This window comes from Lucilia sericata, unplaced genomic scaffold, assembly GCF_015586225.1.
Source record: "Lucilia sericata isolate MDLA Ls3-8-SP2 unplaced genomic scaffold, ASM1558622v1 Contig000309F_arrow, whole genome shotgun sequence".
NCBI classification, from domain to species: domain Eukaryota; kingdom Metazoa; phylum Arthropoda; class Insecta; order Diptera; family Calliphoridae; genus Lucilia; species Lucilia sericata.
The window spans coordinates 345,866-362,103 of NW_023994333.1; the positions used below are offsets into that span (position 1 = coordinate 345,866).

The window sequence follows — 16,238 nt, forward strand, 5'->3', positions numbered from 1 at the left end:
AGAACTGAACTAGAACTGAACTAGAACTGAACTAGAACTGAACTAGAACTGAACTAGAACTGAACTAGAACTGAACTAGAACTGAACTAGAACTGAACTAGAACTGAACTAGAACTGAAACTAGAACTGAACTAGAACTGAACTAGAACTGAACTAGAACTGAACTAGAACGGAACTAGAACGGAACTAGAAATGAACTGGAAATGAACTAGAACTGAACTAGAACTGAACTAGAACTGAACTAGAACTGAACTAGAACTGAACTAGAACTGAACTAGAACTGAACTAGAACTGAACTAGAACTGAACTAGAATTGAACTAGAACTGAACTAGAACTGAACAAAAACATTTTTATAAAAACACTATAAAAGAAGAACTGAATTCTCGTTTATACCTTCCTTCTAAATAGTATGAAACTGATATCTTTAAAATTTTCTAAAATTTCAATGTTGCCCTACATTATACACATTTGCAAAATCGCCTAATACGTTTCACTCAATTTTTTTTTGGTACAACCTTAACCCGTTTCAAAGCGCACAAAAACAAAAAAAAATAGCAAAATAAAATTAAAAAAAAAAACACTAAACAAAAACAAACAAAAAAAAAAACTAAAATAACTTAAATATAAATAATAATTCACAGATAACTTTCATGATGGTTACATAATAAATTGAGTTTTTTTTCTTGTGTTGAAATTCTAAATGTTTTCTTCTTTCTTTTCTACCATTTCTATCATAAATTTCTTCTGGTGGCGACCATGTAATACAAATTATTGACAATCTTCCTCTTCTAATATCTCAAAATCACTTTCATCGGATGAATCTAAAGCGGTGACAAGACGTCTGTGTGTAGAATCGTGTATAGGACCACTTTGTGTGGGAATACCACCAGCACCTACGCCCAAAACTCCCTGAACCAAACCCGACATAAGGGTAGGTATCAGTTTACTGCTATTAGCCAGAAAAGCTTGAGTTTGGGACTTAACAGCCATGGCCACTAAATCATTGGCCTCTAGTTGCCCCGCTGCACCAGGTCTGGCCACCACTGTTGAAGATGAAGTCCTAGACTTTGAGGGACCATCAACGGCGGTGTGATCGGGGAATTGTAGGCCTTTCGAAAGACTTTCCTCCGACGATGAAGAAGTGGTCGATAGTGAGGAGTCACGCTTAAAGTGACCCTTTTTAAATTCTATAGTATCTTCAGACTGCGAGTATTTAACTGACGCATCTGAGGCGGGTAGGGAGTTCTTAATATGTGTCTCTGATTTTGACACCTGCACCACTGGTAGTAAATCATCTTGTTCATCATCTGTGGAATTTTCATCGATTTCTGGTATAGAATCTGGTATCAAGAGTTCTGAAGGTATTTCATCACTTTTATCCTCATCATTATCGCCATCTTCGGTTGGCAATGTTAGAGAGGCCAAATCACTAGCTCTTTCCAAAACAAATAAATTGCTTTCATTTACCTCGGGCATAAATTCATCATCTAGTTCATAGTCGTGTTGTTGTAACTTTTCGGACCAGGCAAAATCTAGATCTGAAATTTTAAGATTTTTATATAAAAAATATTCGTTTTTATTTCCATTTTAATCATCGTACCTTTTGGTTCAATTTTTATTATTTTAAAATTATATTTTGTTGATATTATGGCCGCTACTATTAAACCCGTCAATACCACCATAGACCCGGATACCAAATGACCCACTACAGCCAAAGCTGCCAAACATCCTGAAGCTATGGCACAAAACATTGTTGGTTTAGTTTGTCTAAATTCAATTATACGTTGCTGCACCAATTGCAGATGTTTTTCCAATTCTGGTGGTGTTTGTATGCGCAGATTACAGCGATTTTTATAGAACCAAAAACCAAATATCACCAAAAATATCAGGCCCAAAGGTCGTATGTGTATCCTGAAAACAAATTAAAAAAATGAGTTTATTGTAATAATTCAATCAATATTGTTAATTAAAATCTTAAGACATCCATATTTATAATTTGAAATTTTAAGGGTCAAAGGCCAAAGAAATCTTGTTCCAATTAGTAACATTTTACTCAAAATAACCGACCACAGAACTAAAGCTATTGAACTAGAACTGAACTAGTGCTGGACTATTGAAATAGAACGGAATTAGAACTGAATTAGAACTGAACTAGGAATGAAGTAGAACTGAAATAGAAATAACTGAACTAGAACTGAACTAGAACTGAACTAGAACTGAACTAGAACTGAACTAGAACTGAACTAGAACTGAACTAGAACTAGAACTGAACTAGAACTGAACTAGAACTGAACTAGAACTGAACTAGAACTGAACTAGAACTGAACTAGAACTCAACTAGAACTGAACTTAGAACTGAACTAGAACTGAACTAGAACTGAACTAGAACTGAACTAGAACTGAACTAGAACTGAACTAGAACTTAACTAGAACTGAACTAGAACTGAACAAGAACTGACTAGAACTGAACTAGAACTGAACTAGAACTGAACTAGAACTGAACTAGAACTGACTAGACTGAACTAGAACTGAACTAGAACTGAACTAGAACTGAACTAGAACTGAACTAGAACTGAACTAGAACTGAACTAGAACTGAACTAGAACTGAACTAGAACTGAACTAGAACTGAACTAGAACTGAACTAGAACTGAACTAGAACTGAACTAGAACTGAACTAGAACTGAACTAGAACTGAACTAGAACTGAACTAGAACTGAACTGAACTAGAACTGAACTAGAACTGAACTAGAACTGAACTAGAACTGAACTAGAACTGAACTAGCAACTAGAACTGAACTGAACTACTAGAACTGAACTAGAACTGACTAGAACTGAACTAGAGAACTGAACTAGAACTGAACTAGAACTAGAACTGAACTAGAACTGAACTAGAACTGAACTAGAACTGAACTAGAACTGAACTAGAACTGAACTAGAACTGACTAGAACTGAACTGAACTGAACTAGAACTGAACTAGAACGGAACTAGAACTGAACTAGACTGAACTAGAAACTGAACTAGAACTGAACTAGAACCTAGAACTGACTAAACTGAACTAGAACTGACCTAGAACTGGAACTAGAACTGAACTAGAACTGACTAGAACTGAACTAGAACTGAACTAGAACTGAACTAGAACTAGACGGAAACTAGAACTGAACTAGAACTGAACTAGAACTGAACTAGAACTGAACTAGAACTGAACTAGAACTGAACCGACTGAACTAGAAACTGAACTTGAACTGAACTAGAACTACTAGAACTGAACTAGAACTGAACTAGAACTGAACTAGAACTGAACTAGAACTGAACTCGAACTGAACTAGAACTATGAACTAGAACTGAACTAAGAACTGAACTAGAACTGAACCAGAACTGAACTAGAAACTGAACTTGAACTGAACTAGAACTGAACTAGAACTGAACTAGAACTGAACTAGAACTGAACTAGAACTGAACTAGAACTGAACTAGAACTGAAACTAGAACTGAACTAGAACTGAACTAGAACTGAACTAGAACTGAACTAGAACTGAACTAGAACTGAACTAGAACTGAACTAGAACGAACTAGAACTGAACTAGAACTGAACTAGAACTGAACTAGAACTGAACTAGAACTGAACTAGAACTGAACTAGAACTGAACTAGAACTGAACTAGAACTGAACTAGAACTGAACTAGAACTAACTAGAACTAAACTAGAACTAACTAGAACTGAACTAGAACTGAACTAGAACTGAACTAGAACTGAACTAGAACTGAACTAGAACTGAACTAGAACTGACTAGAACTGAACTAGAACTGAACTAGAACTGAACTAGAACTGAACAAGAACTGAACTAGAACTGAACTAGAACTGAACTAGAACTGGACTAGAACTGAACTAGAACGGAACTAGAACTGAACTAGAACTGAACTAGAACTAAACTAGAACTGAACTAGAACTGACTAGAACTGAACTAGAACTGAACTAGAACTGAACTAGAACTGAACTAGAACTGAACTAGAACTTAACTAGAACTGAACTAGAACTGAACAAGACTGACTAGAACTGAACTAGAACTGAACTAGAACTGAACTAGAACTGAACTAGAACTGAACTAGAACTGAACTAGAACTGAACTAGAACTGATCTAGAACTGAACTAGAACTGAACTAGAACTGAACTAGAACTGAACTAGAACTGAACTAGAACTGAACTAGAACTGAACTAGAACTGAACTAGAACTGAACTAGAACTTGAACTAGAACTGAACTAGAACTGAACTAGAACTGAACTGGAACTGAACTAGAACAGAATGAACTAGAACTAAATGAACCAGAACTGAATGAACTAGAACTGAATGAACTAGAACCGAATGAACTTGAACTGAATGAACTAGAACTGAATGAACTAGAACTGAATGAACTAGAACTGAATGAACTAGAACTGAACTAGAACTGAACAAGAACTGAACTAAACTAGAACTTCTCTAGAACTGAACTAGAACTACTCTAGAACTGAACTAGAACTACTCTAGAACTGAACTAGAACTACTCTAGAACTAAACTAGAACTACTCTAGAACTGAACTAGAACTACTCTAGAACTGAACTAGAACACAAATAAAACGAAACTTCAGTCAATGGTCTCGGCACATTTGATACGATGTTAGTTAAAATTTACACTTAGAATTTTTAAGGATCAGTTACTTTTAAACTCATTATTATTAAATGTCGCCATTTAATAATATTGCAAAATCATTCCTCCTAACTAACTCTTTTAATTCTATAACCCGGTTCAAGGTTACTTTATTCATTCCGTATTATTGGCTAGAGTTCAAAATTGTTTTGTTCATTGTTTAAATGCAATGCAAAACATTATAAAAACAATGCAAATGAAATTAAATAAACTTTGTTAGTGTTTTATTTTTCTTCACTTTTCCTCGTTTTCTTATTATTTGCAAAACAAATCAAATTAATATAAATTAAATAAACAAAATTGTATTCATACAAAATACATCGAAATATATTATCAAATATCTTTAATCGATCAATTTGCAAAAAAAAAAAAAAACTTTCGTTTTACATCATTTAACAGTTGTGGCAATACGCTTGCCAAAAACCATATAAAATGATCGACAATTTGACTCAATATTTTGTGTTTTATTGTGTCTTTGTTGAGCTGAATACTAAGATCGTCTCCTTAGGTCATTTGCAAACGTCAACGTAAAATTTATATTGAAAAAGTAACTATAAAAATGATTAATGTGTTTGTATTTTTATTACTTGTTAATAATATAATTAAATAGTAATTATTAATAAATAATAATAACAAATTGTAACATTTGACTTTGTCCGAAGATTATGAACAAATTGTTGTTTCTTTAGTTATAGTTGAGAAGTTTTCGAATTGAAATGAGTAATTTTTAAATCCAATTAACTAACTAATTACTTAGAACTACAACTGCACCAAAACTGAACGAGAACTGAATGATAGCTGAACTACAACTAAACTAGAACTGAACTAAAACTAAACTAAAAACTGAACGAGAACTGAATGAGAACTGAACTAGAAATGGATTAGAACAGAACTAAGACTGATCTGGAACTGAGCTAGAACTGAACTGGAACTGAACTAGAACTGAACTAGAACTGAACTAGAACTGAACTAGAACTAGAACTGAACTAGAACTGAACTAGAACTGAACTAGAACTGAACTAGAACTGAACTAGAACTGAACTAGAACTGAACTAGAACTGAACTAGAACTGAACTAGAACTGAACTAGAACTGAACTAGAACTGAACTAGAACTGAACTAGAACTGAAATAGAACTGAACTAGAACTGAACTAGAACGAACTAGAACTGAACTAGAACTGAACTAGAACTGAACTAGACTGAACTAGAAACTGAACTAGAACTGAACTAGACTGAACTAGAACTGAACTAGAACTGAACTAGAACTGAACTAGAACTGAACTAGAACTGAACTAGAACTGAACTAGAACTGAACTAGAACTGAACTAGAACTGAACTAGAAACTGAACTAGAACTGAACTAGAACTGAACTAGAACTGAACTAGACTGAACTAGAACTGAACTAGAACTGAACTAGAACTGAACTAGAACTGAACTAGAACTGAACTAGAACTGAACTAGAACTGAACTAGAACTGAACTAGAACTGAACTAGAACTGAACTAGAACTGAACTAGAACTGAACTAGAACTGAACTAGAACTGAACTACTGAACTAGAACTGAACTAGAAACTGAACTAGAACTGAACTTAGAACTGAACTTAGACTGAACACTGAACTAGAAACTAGAACTGAACTAGAACTGAACTAGAACTGAACTAGAACTGAACTAGAACTGAACTAGAACTGAACTAGAACTGAACTAGAACTGAACTAGAACTGAACTAGAACTGAACTAGAACTGAACTAGAACTGAACTAGAAATGAACTAGAACTGAACTAGAATTGAACTAGAACTGAACTAGAACTGAACTAGAACTGAACTAGAAATGAACTAGAACTGAACTAGAACTGAACTAGAACTGAACTAGAACTGAACTAGAACTGAACTAGAACTGAACTAGAACTGATCTAGAACTGAACTAGAACTAAACTGGAACTAAACTGAACTAGAACTAAAACTGAACTAGAACAGAACTAGAACTGAACTAAAACAGAACTAGAACTGAACTATAACTGAACTATAACTGAACTAGAACTGAACTAGAACTGAACTAGAACTGAACTAGAACTGAACTAGAACTGAACTAGGACTGAACTAGAACTGAACTAGAACTGAACTAGAACTGAACTAGAACTGAATTAGAACTGAACTAGAACTGAACTAGAACTGAATTAGAACTGAACTAGAACTGAACTAGAACTGAACTAGAACTGAACTAGAACTAGAACTGAACTAGAACTGAACTAGAACTAGAACTGAACTAGAACTGAACTAGAACTGAACTAGAACTGAACTAGAACTGAACTAGAACTGAACTAGAACTGAACTAGAACTTAACTAGAACTGAACTAGAACTGAACTAGAACTGAACTAGAACTGAACTAGAACTGAACTAGAACTGAACTAGAACTGAACTAGAACTGAACTAGAACTGAACTAGAACTGAACTAGAACTGAACTAGAACTGAACTAGAACTGAACTAGAACTGAACTAGAACTGAACTAGAACTGAACTAGAACTGAATTAGAACTGAACTAGAACTGAACTAGAACTAGAACTGAACTAGAACTGAACTAGAACTGAACTAGAACTGAACTAGAACTGAACTAGAACTGAACTAGAACTGAACTTGAACTAGAACTAAACTAGAACTGAACTAGAACTAACTAGCCAACATTAAAACTATATTATATATAATTATTTATGTAACAACAACAAAAATTTATCGCCTTCATCATTCATTATCATCAGCTGTTTAGACTCCAACGATAATCATAAATACACCAACAAAATCAAAACAACAATTATTAAACAAGGGATGGAAAATTCACTGCTATTGTACTTTTTCAGTAATTTAGTCCATATACTATTTTACAGACTGGTCTGTAGATTAGTCCATAGGCTATACAATAGACTATCCCATAAACCCTAAAAATTATAAAAAAATTTTTAAATTATTAGTTATTAAAAATTTAAATTTATCATGTTGAAGAAGTTGCTGTTTCTTTTTGGTGTAGGTTAGTACTACATATTAAAACATTTCTATTTCCCATGTCTGGTTCAAACTATAAAAACGCAAAAACAAATTGTAAATAAACATAATGCGGAAAAAACTCACACAATATTATTAAAAATGTATAAACAAATGTATAAATATAAAAAAAACCTGATTCTTAGTGTTTATCTGTAAACAAATTAATGCGTAGTAAAAAAAATTTTTTCTGAACATAATTTTCTTTCATTTCTACTTTTGGAATAGAATTTAATCTACGCAAAATAATAAAATGAAACAAATAAAAACAATAGTTTTGTTTATAACAATAACAAAAACTTTGTATTTATTTGCTTTAATAAATATTTTGCTAAAACAATAAACAAAACATTTACATATTTAACAAGAATGTTTAAAATTGGAATAGAATGAAATTAAAATTTGAACAAATTTTCTATAGAAGAAACTATTTTCCATAAAAAGAAAATATTACAAAAAGAAAATTTAAGGGAAGTTTTCTCTAAATAAAAATATTTAATAAAAATTAGAAATTTTAACAATAATTAAGTCCAGGCGGATATTAGGACTTACCAATTAAATTTTATTTATGTTATTTTTCAACTAGCACTATAACACTTTTAGGATATTTAAATATTATTGAAAACTATAAATGTTGATTTTTTTTTTTCAACTTTTTGCAAATTTCCAATATCTTTTTTTAAAATTTAAAAAAAAATATTTGTTATTTTTCACTACTGTTTCTCGTTTTTCGTTTGGTTGTCTACGTTGGCAGATTTTTTAAAACTAAACAGATTTTTAAAACTCAGATGATTAACAGTAAAGGATCTTCAATGATAATGTATTCCAGTTAATTTAAATTTTATAACAAAGAACTCGGATTATTTGTTAACTTACAATACAAACTTTGATATTTTAAAAATGTTTGTTGGTAAAATTAGTTGATAATTAATTAAAATAATAATGAAATTGCTTCGAAATACTAATCAGGAAGAAGACAATGAAATTGATGAGATAAAACACGTTGAAACAAAACAAACAGACGCGGGGCGACACACGGACTTATAGGGATTGATGTATATAGAAGCGACACTACGATCTATTGATCTAAAGACAAACTAGCGACGAGCGAGCGAGCGAGCGAGCGAGCGAGCGAGCGAGCGAGGAGCGAGCGAGCGAGCGAGGAGCGAGCGAGCGAGCGAGCGAGAGAGCGAGAGCGAGCGAGCGAGCGAGCGAGCAGCGAGCGAGCGAGCGAGGAGCGAGCGAGCGAGCGAGCGAGCGAGCGAGCGAGAGAGAGCGAGCGAGCGAGCGAGCGAGCAGCGAGCGAGCGAGCGAGCGAGCGAGCGAGCGAGCGAGCGAGCGAGCGAGCGAGCGAGCGAGAGCGAGCGAGCGAGCGAGCAGCGAGCGAGCGAGCGAGCGAGCGAGCGAGCGAGAGAGCGAGCGAGCGAGCGAGCGAGCGAGCGACGAGCGAGCGAGAGCGCGAGCGAGCGAGAGAGCGAGCAGCGAGCGAGCGAGCGAGCGAGCGAGCGAGGGCGAGCGAGCGAGCGAGCGAGCGAGCGAGCGAGCGAGCGAGCGAGCGAGCGAGCGAGCGAGCGAGCGAGCGAGCGAGCGAGCGAGCGAGCGAGAGAGAGAGAGCGAGCGAGCGAGCGAGAGAGCGAGCGAGCGAGCGAGCGAGCGAGCGAGCGAGCGAGCGAGCGAGCGAGCGAGCGAGCGAGAGCGAGCGAGCGAGCGAGCGAGCGAGCGAGCGAGCGAGCGAGCGAGCGAGCGAGCGAGCGAGCGAGCGAGCGAGCGAGCGAGCGAGCGAGCGAGCGAGCGAGCGAGCGAGCGAGCGAGCGAGCGAGCGAGCGAGCGAGCGAGCGAGCGAGCGAGCGAGCGAGGAGCGAGCGAGCGAGCGAGCTAGCTAGAGAGCGAGCGAGCGAGCTAGATCGAGCGAGCACAGCAGCGAGCGAGCGAGCGAGCGAGCGAGCTAGCGAGAGCGAGCGAGCGAGCGAGCGAGATAGCGATCGAGCGAGCTAGCGAGCTATATCGATCTATCATATCTATCTATCTATCTATATCTATCTATCTATCTATCTATCGATCTATCATCTCATCTATCTATCTATCTATCTATCTATCTATCTATCTATCTATCTATCTATCTATCTATCTATCGGTGTTATTATAATTAGAGCTTTAAGTTCTTAGAAACCTTCTAATATCTAGTTTAAGTAATAATTTATCTAAAAACCCCAAAACTAGATATCGGATGTTTAATTTTATTTTAATTTTTATTCGAATCTGTGCAATAATTTTTATGATATTTAGGGGACTGTTCCTCAGTTTATATGAGTATATTTTTTATGCAGATTTAATATTCTGTGGAATTTGAACTGACTATTTATTGGATTTGTTTAATGCTATTTAAAATGCAGAAATAAAAAAAAATGTTTTAAACATTTTGAATTTTGAATACAGGAATGACACAGTAAGCTATTAACACACATAAATTGGATTGCGGTTAAAAGTTGAATGACATTTGGGGGTTTGTATACATTCTAATGACAACTTGTGGTTTAGGTTAATTCTAATATACTATATCAACTTTATTCTCTTGAATGCAAATTTGATGTCTGAAACTTATGCGATGAGGTTTCTATTCCTGTTGGGATTTTTTGCACAACTCCAGCTTGTCAACATCATATACAAGGGCAAACAAAGTTAGATTGTTCCTTGTTAGGTTCCACATTTAATATTTTCCACCCGTTTTGGATTTGTGGATTTAATTTTAGTAGTTGAAATGGTTTTGCGATTTCGAATCAAAAACCTCCATGTTTACCACTTTGACATGCAATCACTTGTGTAATTAATTCAATTAAACGTTTGTTTCATTGTGAAATTAATTAATTAATTCATTCATTCGAAATATTCCAATATTTATTCTTTTGTTTGTTAATAATTTTAGTTAGGCTTTTATTATTAATATTTTTCTTTTATAAATTTTTTGTTAATATAAATAATTGAAAAATCACATGTTTTGATTTTGCTTTATTTTTTTTTAAATATTTGTTGTTTTTTTAATTTTAATTAGCTGGTATAAGTCACGTTCTAAAGTATCTAGTAAATCTATATAATTTAATTATTTATTATAACTACAAGTTGGGATAGACACAAGGGGAAACGAAATAAAAAATTCCCAACATTTTGTCGATTTTGCGATAAGACGATAATGATGCTATAGATGGTGTGTTTTTAAATTATTTTATAAAGTATATGCATATGGTAAGAGATACGTAAGCATTGAAATTGTATTCACTTTCGTCGTCTCAATGACAATTTGCATAATCAGCTGATTTCAAGGGCGTAGTTTATTTCTTATTTCCAGGTAGGGGCTAGATATTAAAATAAATATTTATATAAAACACAATTTTTATTGTTTTCATCACAATTTCCCATCACATGTCCCCTCTTAAAAACAGATCCTGCCACGCCTGTGACAGATCTTTACAAAACAAAATCAATATTTTATTTATAATTACTGCAGTATAATTATTTTATTTTGCTTTTTCATTTACACTGAATTGAAGAGGAAATGTTTATGAAATAATTATTATATTTTAAACATTTCTTTGTTTTAAAAATGTTTATATTTGTTTTGTAATTACGGATCAATAAGTACTTTATATAATTTTGTATTGAAATTTATTACAAGCTTGTTTGTCAACTTGCGGGAAGTTGATAACAAAACTTTTTTTAAAGTATAAGTTGTTTATATATATTTTTAATTTATAGCAAAATAACAAGTTATTTGAAGAAATATATACAGCAATACCAGAGTATAACGAATCATATATTCCAATATCATAGGTGATCACTTTCAAGTTTTACTGTTCGTAGTAATTGAAATTGTAACAGATTCGTGTATTATATTTTAAAACAAAATTTCGTTGCCAAAAAAAAAACTCAACTCTATTAATTATGCCAACGTGATTTGTTTACGAATTAGTTTGTTATTATTTCGTATATATTTAATAAATATCTGAATATTTAAACACGCAATGGAAACTTGTTTTTTTCAAAAGATTCTAATAAGTATTACAATAATGAAATTGAAATTTACGAGTTCTTTACTTTTATTAACAAAAAAATCCTTTTGTAACCATTACCAATATAAAATTATAAATGTTGTGTGTAAATGGTTTTAAATATAGATTCAGGTCTGGTATAGAAAGAATTCCATTCTGATCGAAAACAAAATACAGAAAAAAATTCCAGTTTCGATTGGAATGGAATTCTATAACAGGTCTGATAACAGGCATGGAAAATTGTCATTTGGAAATACTAGAAATTTTTACTTTTCTAGGTTTTATAACTAGACTTTAAACTACACTATAGACTAGAATATAGACTAAACTAAAGACTGGACTATAGACTAGACTATAGACTAGACTATAGACTAGACTATAGACTAGACTATAGACTAGACTATAGACTAGACTATAGACTAGACTATAGACTAGACTATAGACTAGACTATAGACTAGACTATACACAGAAAAAAATATGCACAATTTTTTTCTTAACAATCGTTTGCTTAAATTTAATTTCGATTTTTATAAATATTTTTATTTGGGTTTATAACGAATTTGTTTGATGTTCACACAGAAGGAAAATATTTTCTAGCAAACACTTTATTGAAATAAATTTAACTTTCAGTAAATATTTTTACTGATTCAATAAATGTTTTTGTTTGAGTTTTATTTTTATGTCAGCATATGGAATACAACAATAAAACCAGTTTTGGAATGTACTAAAATGAATTGATATAATTCTTATTTGGTTTATAACATTTAATGTATAAGTGTTTCAGTTTTCACAGTACAAAATAATAGTTTCTAGAATTAGAAACGTTTTCTTAAAAATGTTGTAAGTATATATGTAATTTTTTTACTACTTTTAGTTTTAAATATTTTTTGTAAAATTTTTGTTAAAATTTAGTATATATTTTTTAACAAAATTTTTATAGATTCAATAAAAAATTTTCTTATTATTATTGCCAAAATACAATAAATAATTTAACTGTTTCAGATAACATATTTGCTTGAATTTCAGTACAAATACTAATAACTTGTGTTATTGTTTCAGTAAAATAATTGTTTGGAAATGTTGCGATTATTTATTAATGTTTTTCGTAAATTATTTTAATAATTATTTTAATATATTATTTTAATAAGAAAAATCCTGAAATTTTTTCAATAAAGAATTTACGAATTTGAGTACTTGATTTTACGAATTTCGTGATAGGTCCTATTTTAGTAAAAAAAATACTTGGCTTTATGAATTTTTTGTTTGATTTTGAATTCCATTTTTTTCTGTGTAGACTAGACTATAGACTAGACTATAGACTAGACTATAGACTAGACTATGGACTAGACTATAGACTAGACTATAGACTAGACTATAGACTAGACTATAGACTAGACTATAGACTAGACTAAAGACTAGACTATAGACTAGACTATAGACTAGACTATAGACTAGACTATAGACTAGACTATAGACTAGACTATAGACTAGACTATAGACTAGACTATAGACTAGACTATAGACTATACTATAGACTCGATTATAGACTAGAATATAGACTAGAATATAGACTAGAATGTAGACTAGACTATAGACTAGAATATAGACTAGACCAGACTATAGGCTAGACTAGACTATAGACTAGACTATAGACTAGACTATAGACTAGACTATAGACTAGACTATAGACTAGACTATAGACTAGACTATAGACTAGACTATAGACTAGACTATAGACTAGACTATAGACTAGACTATAGACTAGACTATAGACTAGACTATAGACTAGACTATAGACTAGACTATAGACTAGACTATAGACTAGACTATAGACTAGACTATAGACTAGACTATAGACTAGACAATAGACTAGACTATAGACTAGGCTATAGACTAGACTATAGACTAGACTATAGACTAGACTATAGACTAGGCTATAGACTAGACTATAGACTAGACTATAGACTAGACTATAGACTAGACTATAGACTAGACTATAGACTAGACTATAGACTAGACTATAGACTAGACTATAGACTAGACTATAGACTAGACTATAGACTAGACTATAGACTAGACTATAGACTAGACTAGACTAGACTATAGACTAGACTATAGACTAGACTATAGACTATAGACTAGACTATAGACTAGACTATAGACTAGACTATAGACTAGACTATAGACTAGACTATAGACTAGACTATAGACTAGACTATAGACTAGACTATAGACTAGACTATAGACTAGACTATAGACTAGACTATAGACTAGACTATAGACTAGACTATAGACTAGACTATAGACTAGACTATAGACTAGACTATAGACTAGACTATAGACTAGACTATAGACTAGACTATATAGACTATAGACTAGACTATAGACTAGACTATAGACTAGACTATAGACTAGACTATAGACTAGACTATAGACTAGACTATAGACTAGACTAGACTAGACTATAGACTAGACTATAGACTAGACTATAGACTAGACTATAGACTAGACTATAGACTAGACTATAGACTAGACTATAGACTAGACTATAGACTAGACTCGATTATAGACTAGAATATAGACTAGAATAGTAGACTAGACTATAGACTAGACTATAGACTACTAGACTAGACTAGACTAGACTATAGACTAAGACTATAGACTAGACTATAGACTAGACTATAGACTAGACTATAGACTAGACTATAGACTAGACTATAGACTAGACTATAGACTAGACTATAGACTAGACTATAGACTAGACTATAGACTAGACTAAAGACTAGACTATAGACTAGACTATAGACTAGACTATAGACTAGACTATAGACTAGACTATAGACTAGACTATAGACTAGACTATAGACTAGACTATAGACTAGACTATAGACTAGACTATAGACTAGACTATAGACTAGACTATAGACTAGACTATAGACTATACTATAGACTCGATTATAGACTAGAATATAGACTAGAATATAGACTAGAATGTAGACTAGACTATAGACTAGAATATAGACTAGACCAACTATAGGTAGGACTAGACTATAGCTAGACTATAGACTAGACTATAGACTAGACTATAGACTAGACTATAGACTAGACTATAGACTAGACTATAGACCTAGACTAATATACTCAGACTATAGACTAGGACTATAGACTAGACTATAGACTAGACTATAGACTAGACTATAGACTAGGACTATAGACTAGACTATAGACTAGACTATGACTAGCTAGACTAGCTAGACTAGACTAAGACTAGACTATAGGACTAGACTATAGACTAGACTATAGACTGACTATAGACTAGACTATAGACTAGACTATAGACTAGACTATAGACTAGACTATAGACTAGGACTATAGACTAGACTATAGACTAGACTATAGACTAGACTATAGACTAGACTATAGACTAGACTATAGACTAGACTATAGACTAGACTATAGACTAGGACTATAGACTAGGACTATAGACTAGACTATAGACTAGACTATAGACTAGACTATAGACTAGACTATAGACTAGACTATAGACTAGACTATAGACTAGACATAGACTAGATATAGACTAGACTATAGACTAGAACTATAGGACTAGACTATAGACTAGACTATAGACTAGACTATAGACTAGACTATAGACTAACTATAGACTAGACCTATGACTAGACTATAGACTAGACTATAGACTAGACTATAGACTAGACTATAGACTTAGACTATACTAGACTATAGACTAGACTATAGACCTAGACTATAGACTAGACTATAGGACTAGACTATAGACTAGACTATAGACTAGACTATAGACTAGACTATAGACTAGACTATAGACTAGACTATAGACTAGACTATGACTAGACTAGACAACTATAGACTAGACTATAGACTAGACTATAGACTATACTATAGACTAGACTATAGACTAGACTTAGACCTAGACTATAGACTAGCTATATACTAGACTATAGACTAGACTATAGACTAGACTATAGACTAGATATAGACTAGACTATAGACTATACTATAGGACTAGACTATAGACTAGACTATAGACTAGACTATAGACTAGACTATAGACTAGACTATAGACTAGACTATAGACTAGACTATAGACTAGACTATAGACTAGACTATAGACTAGACTATAGACTAGACTATAGACTAGACTATAGACTAGACTATAGACTAGACTATGGATTAGACTATAGACTAGACTATAGACTAGACTATAGACTAGACTATAGACTAGACTATAGACTAGACTATAGACTAGACTATAGACTAGACTATAGACTAGACTATAGACTACACTATAGACTACTACTATAGACTACACTATAGACTACACTATAGACTAGACTATAGACTAGACTATAGACTACACTATAGACTAGACTATGACTACACTATAGACTAGACTATAGACTAGACTATAGACTACACTATAGACTAGACTAGA

General features: G+C 33.2%; 1 protein-coding gene across 2 annotated transcripts in view; it reads right to left on the bottom strand.

Moving 5' to 3' along the window:
* Positions 1 to 230: 230 nt before the first annotated feature.
* The window catches only part of LOC119603485, a 30,276-nt gene continuing 14,268 nt past the window's right edge, over positions 231 to 16,238 (bottom strand). Inside the window, exons 1-3 of one of the 2 annotated variants that reach the window (XM_037955525.1) lie at positions 8,273 to 8,510; positions 1,602 to 1,912; positions 231 to 1,539 (exon numbers count right to left, since the gene is read on the bottom strand). In XM_037955525.1, coding sequence (XP_037811453.1) covers positions 770 to 1,539; positions 1,602 to 1,752 — 921 coding nt within the window. In that variant the 5' untranslated portion in view covers positions 1,753 to 1,912; positions 8,273 to 8,510 and the 3' untranslated portion in view covers positions 231 to 769. Of the gene's footprint in view, positions 1,540 to 1,601; positions 1,913 to 8,272; positions 8,511 to 16,238 lie in introns of those variants that run through there. The other variant, XM_037955524.1, reaches the window with a different exon arrangement.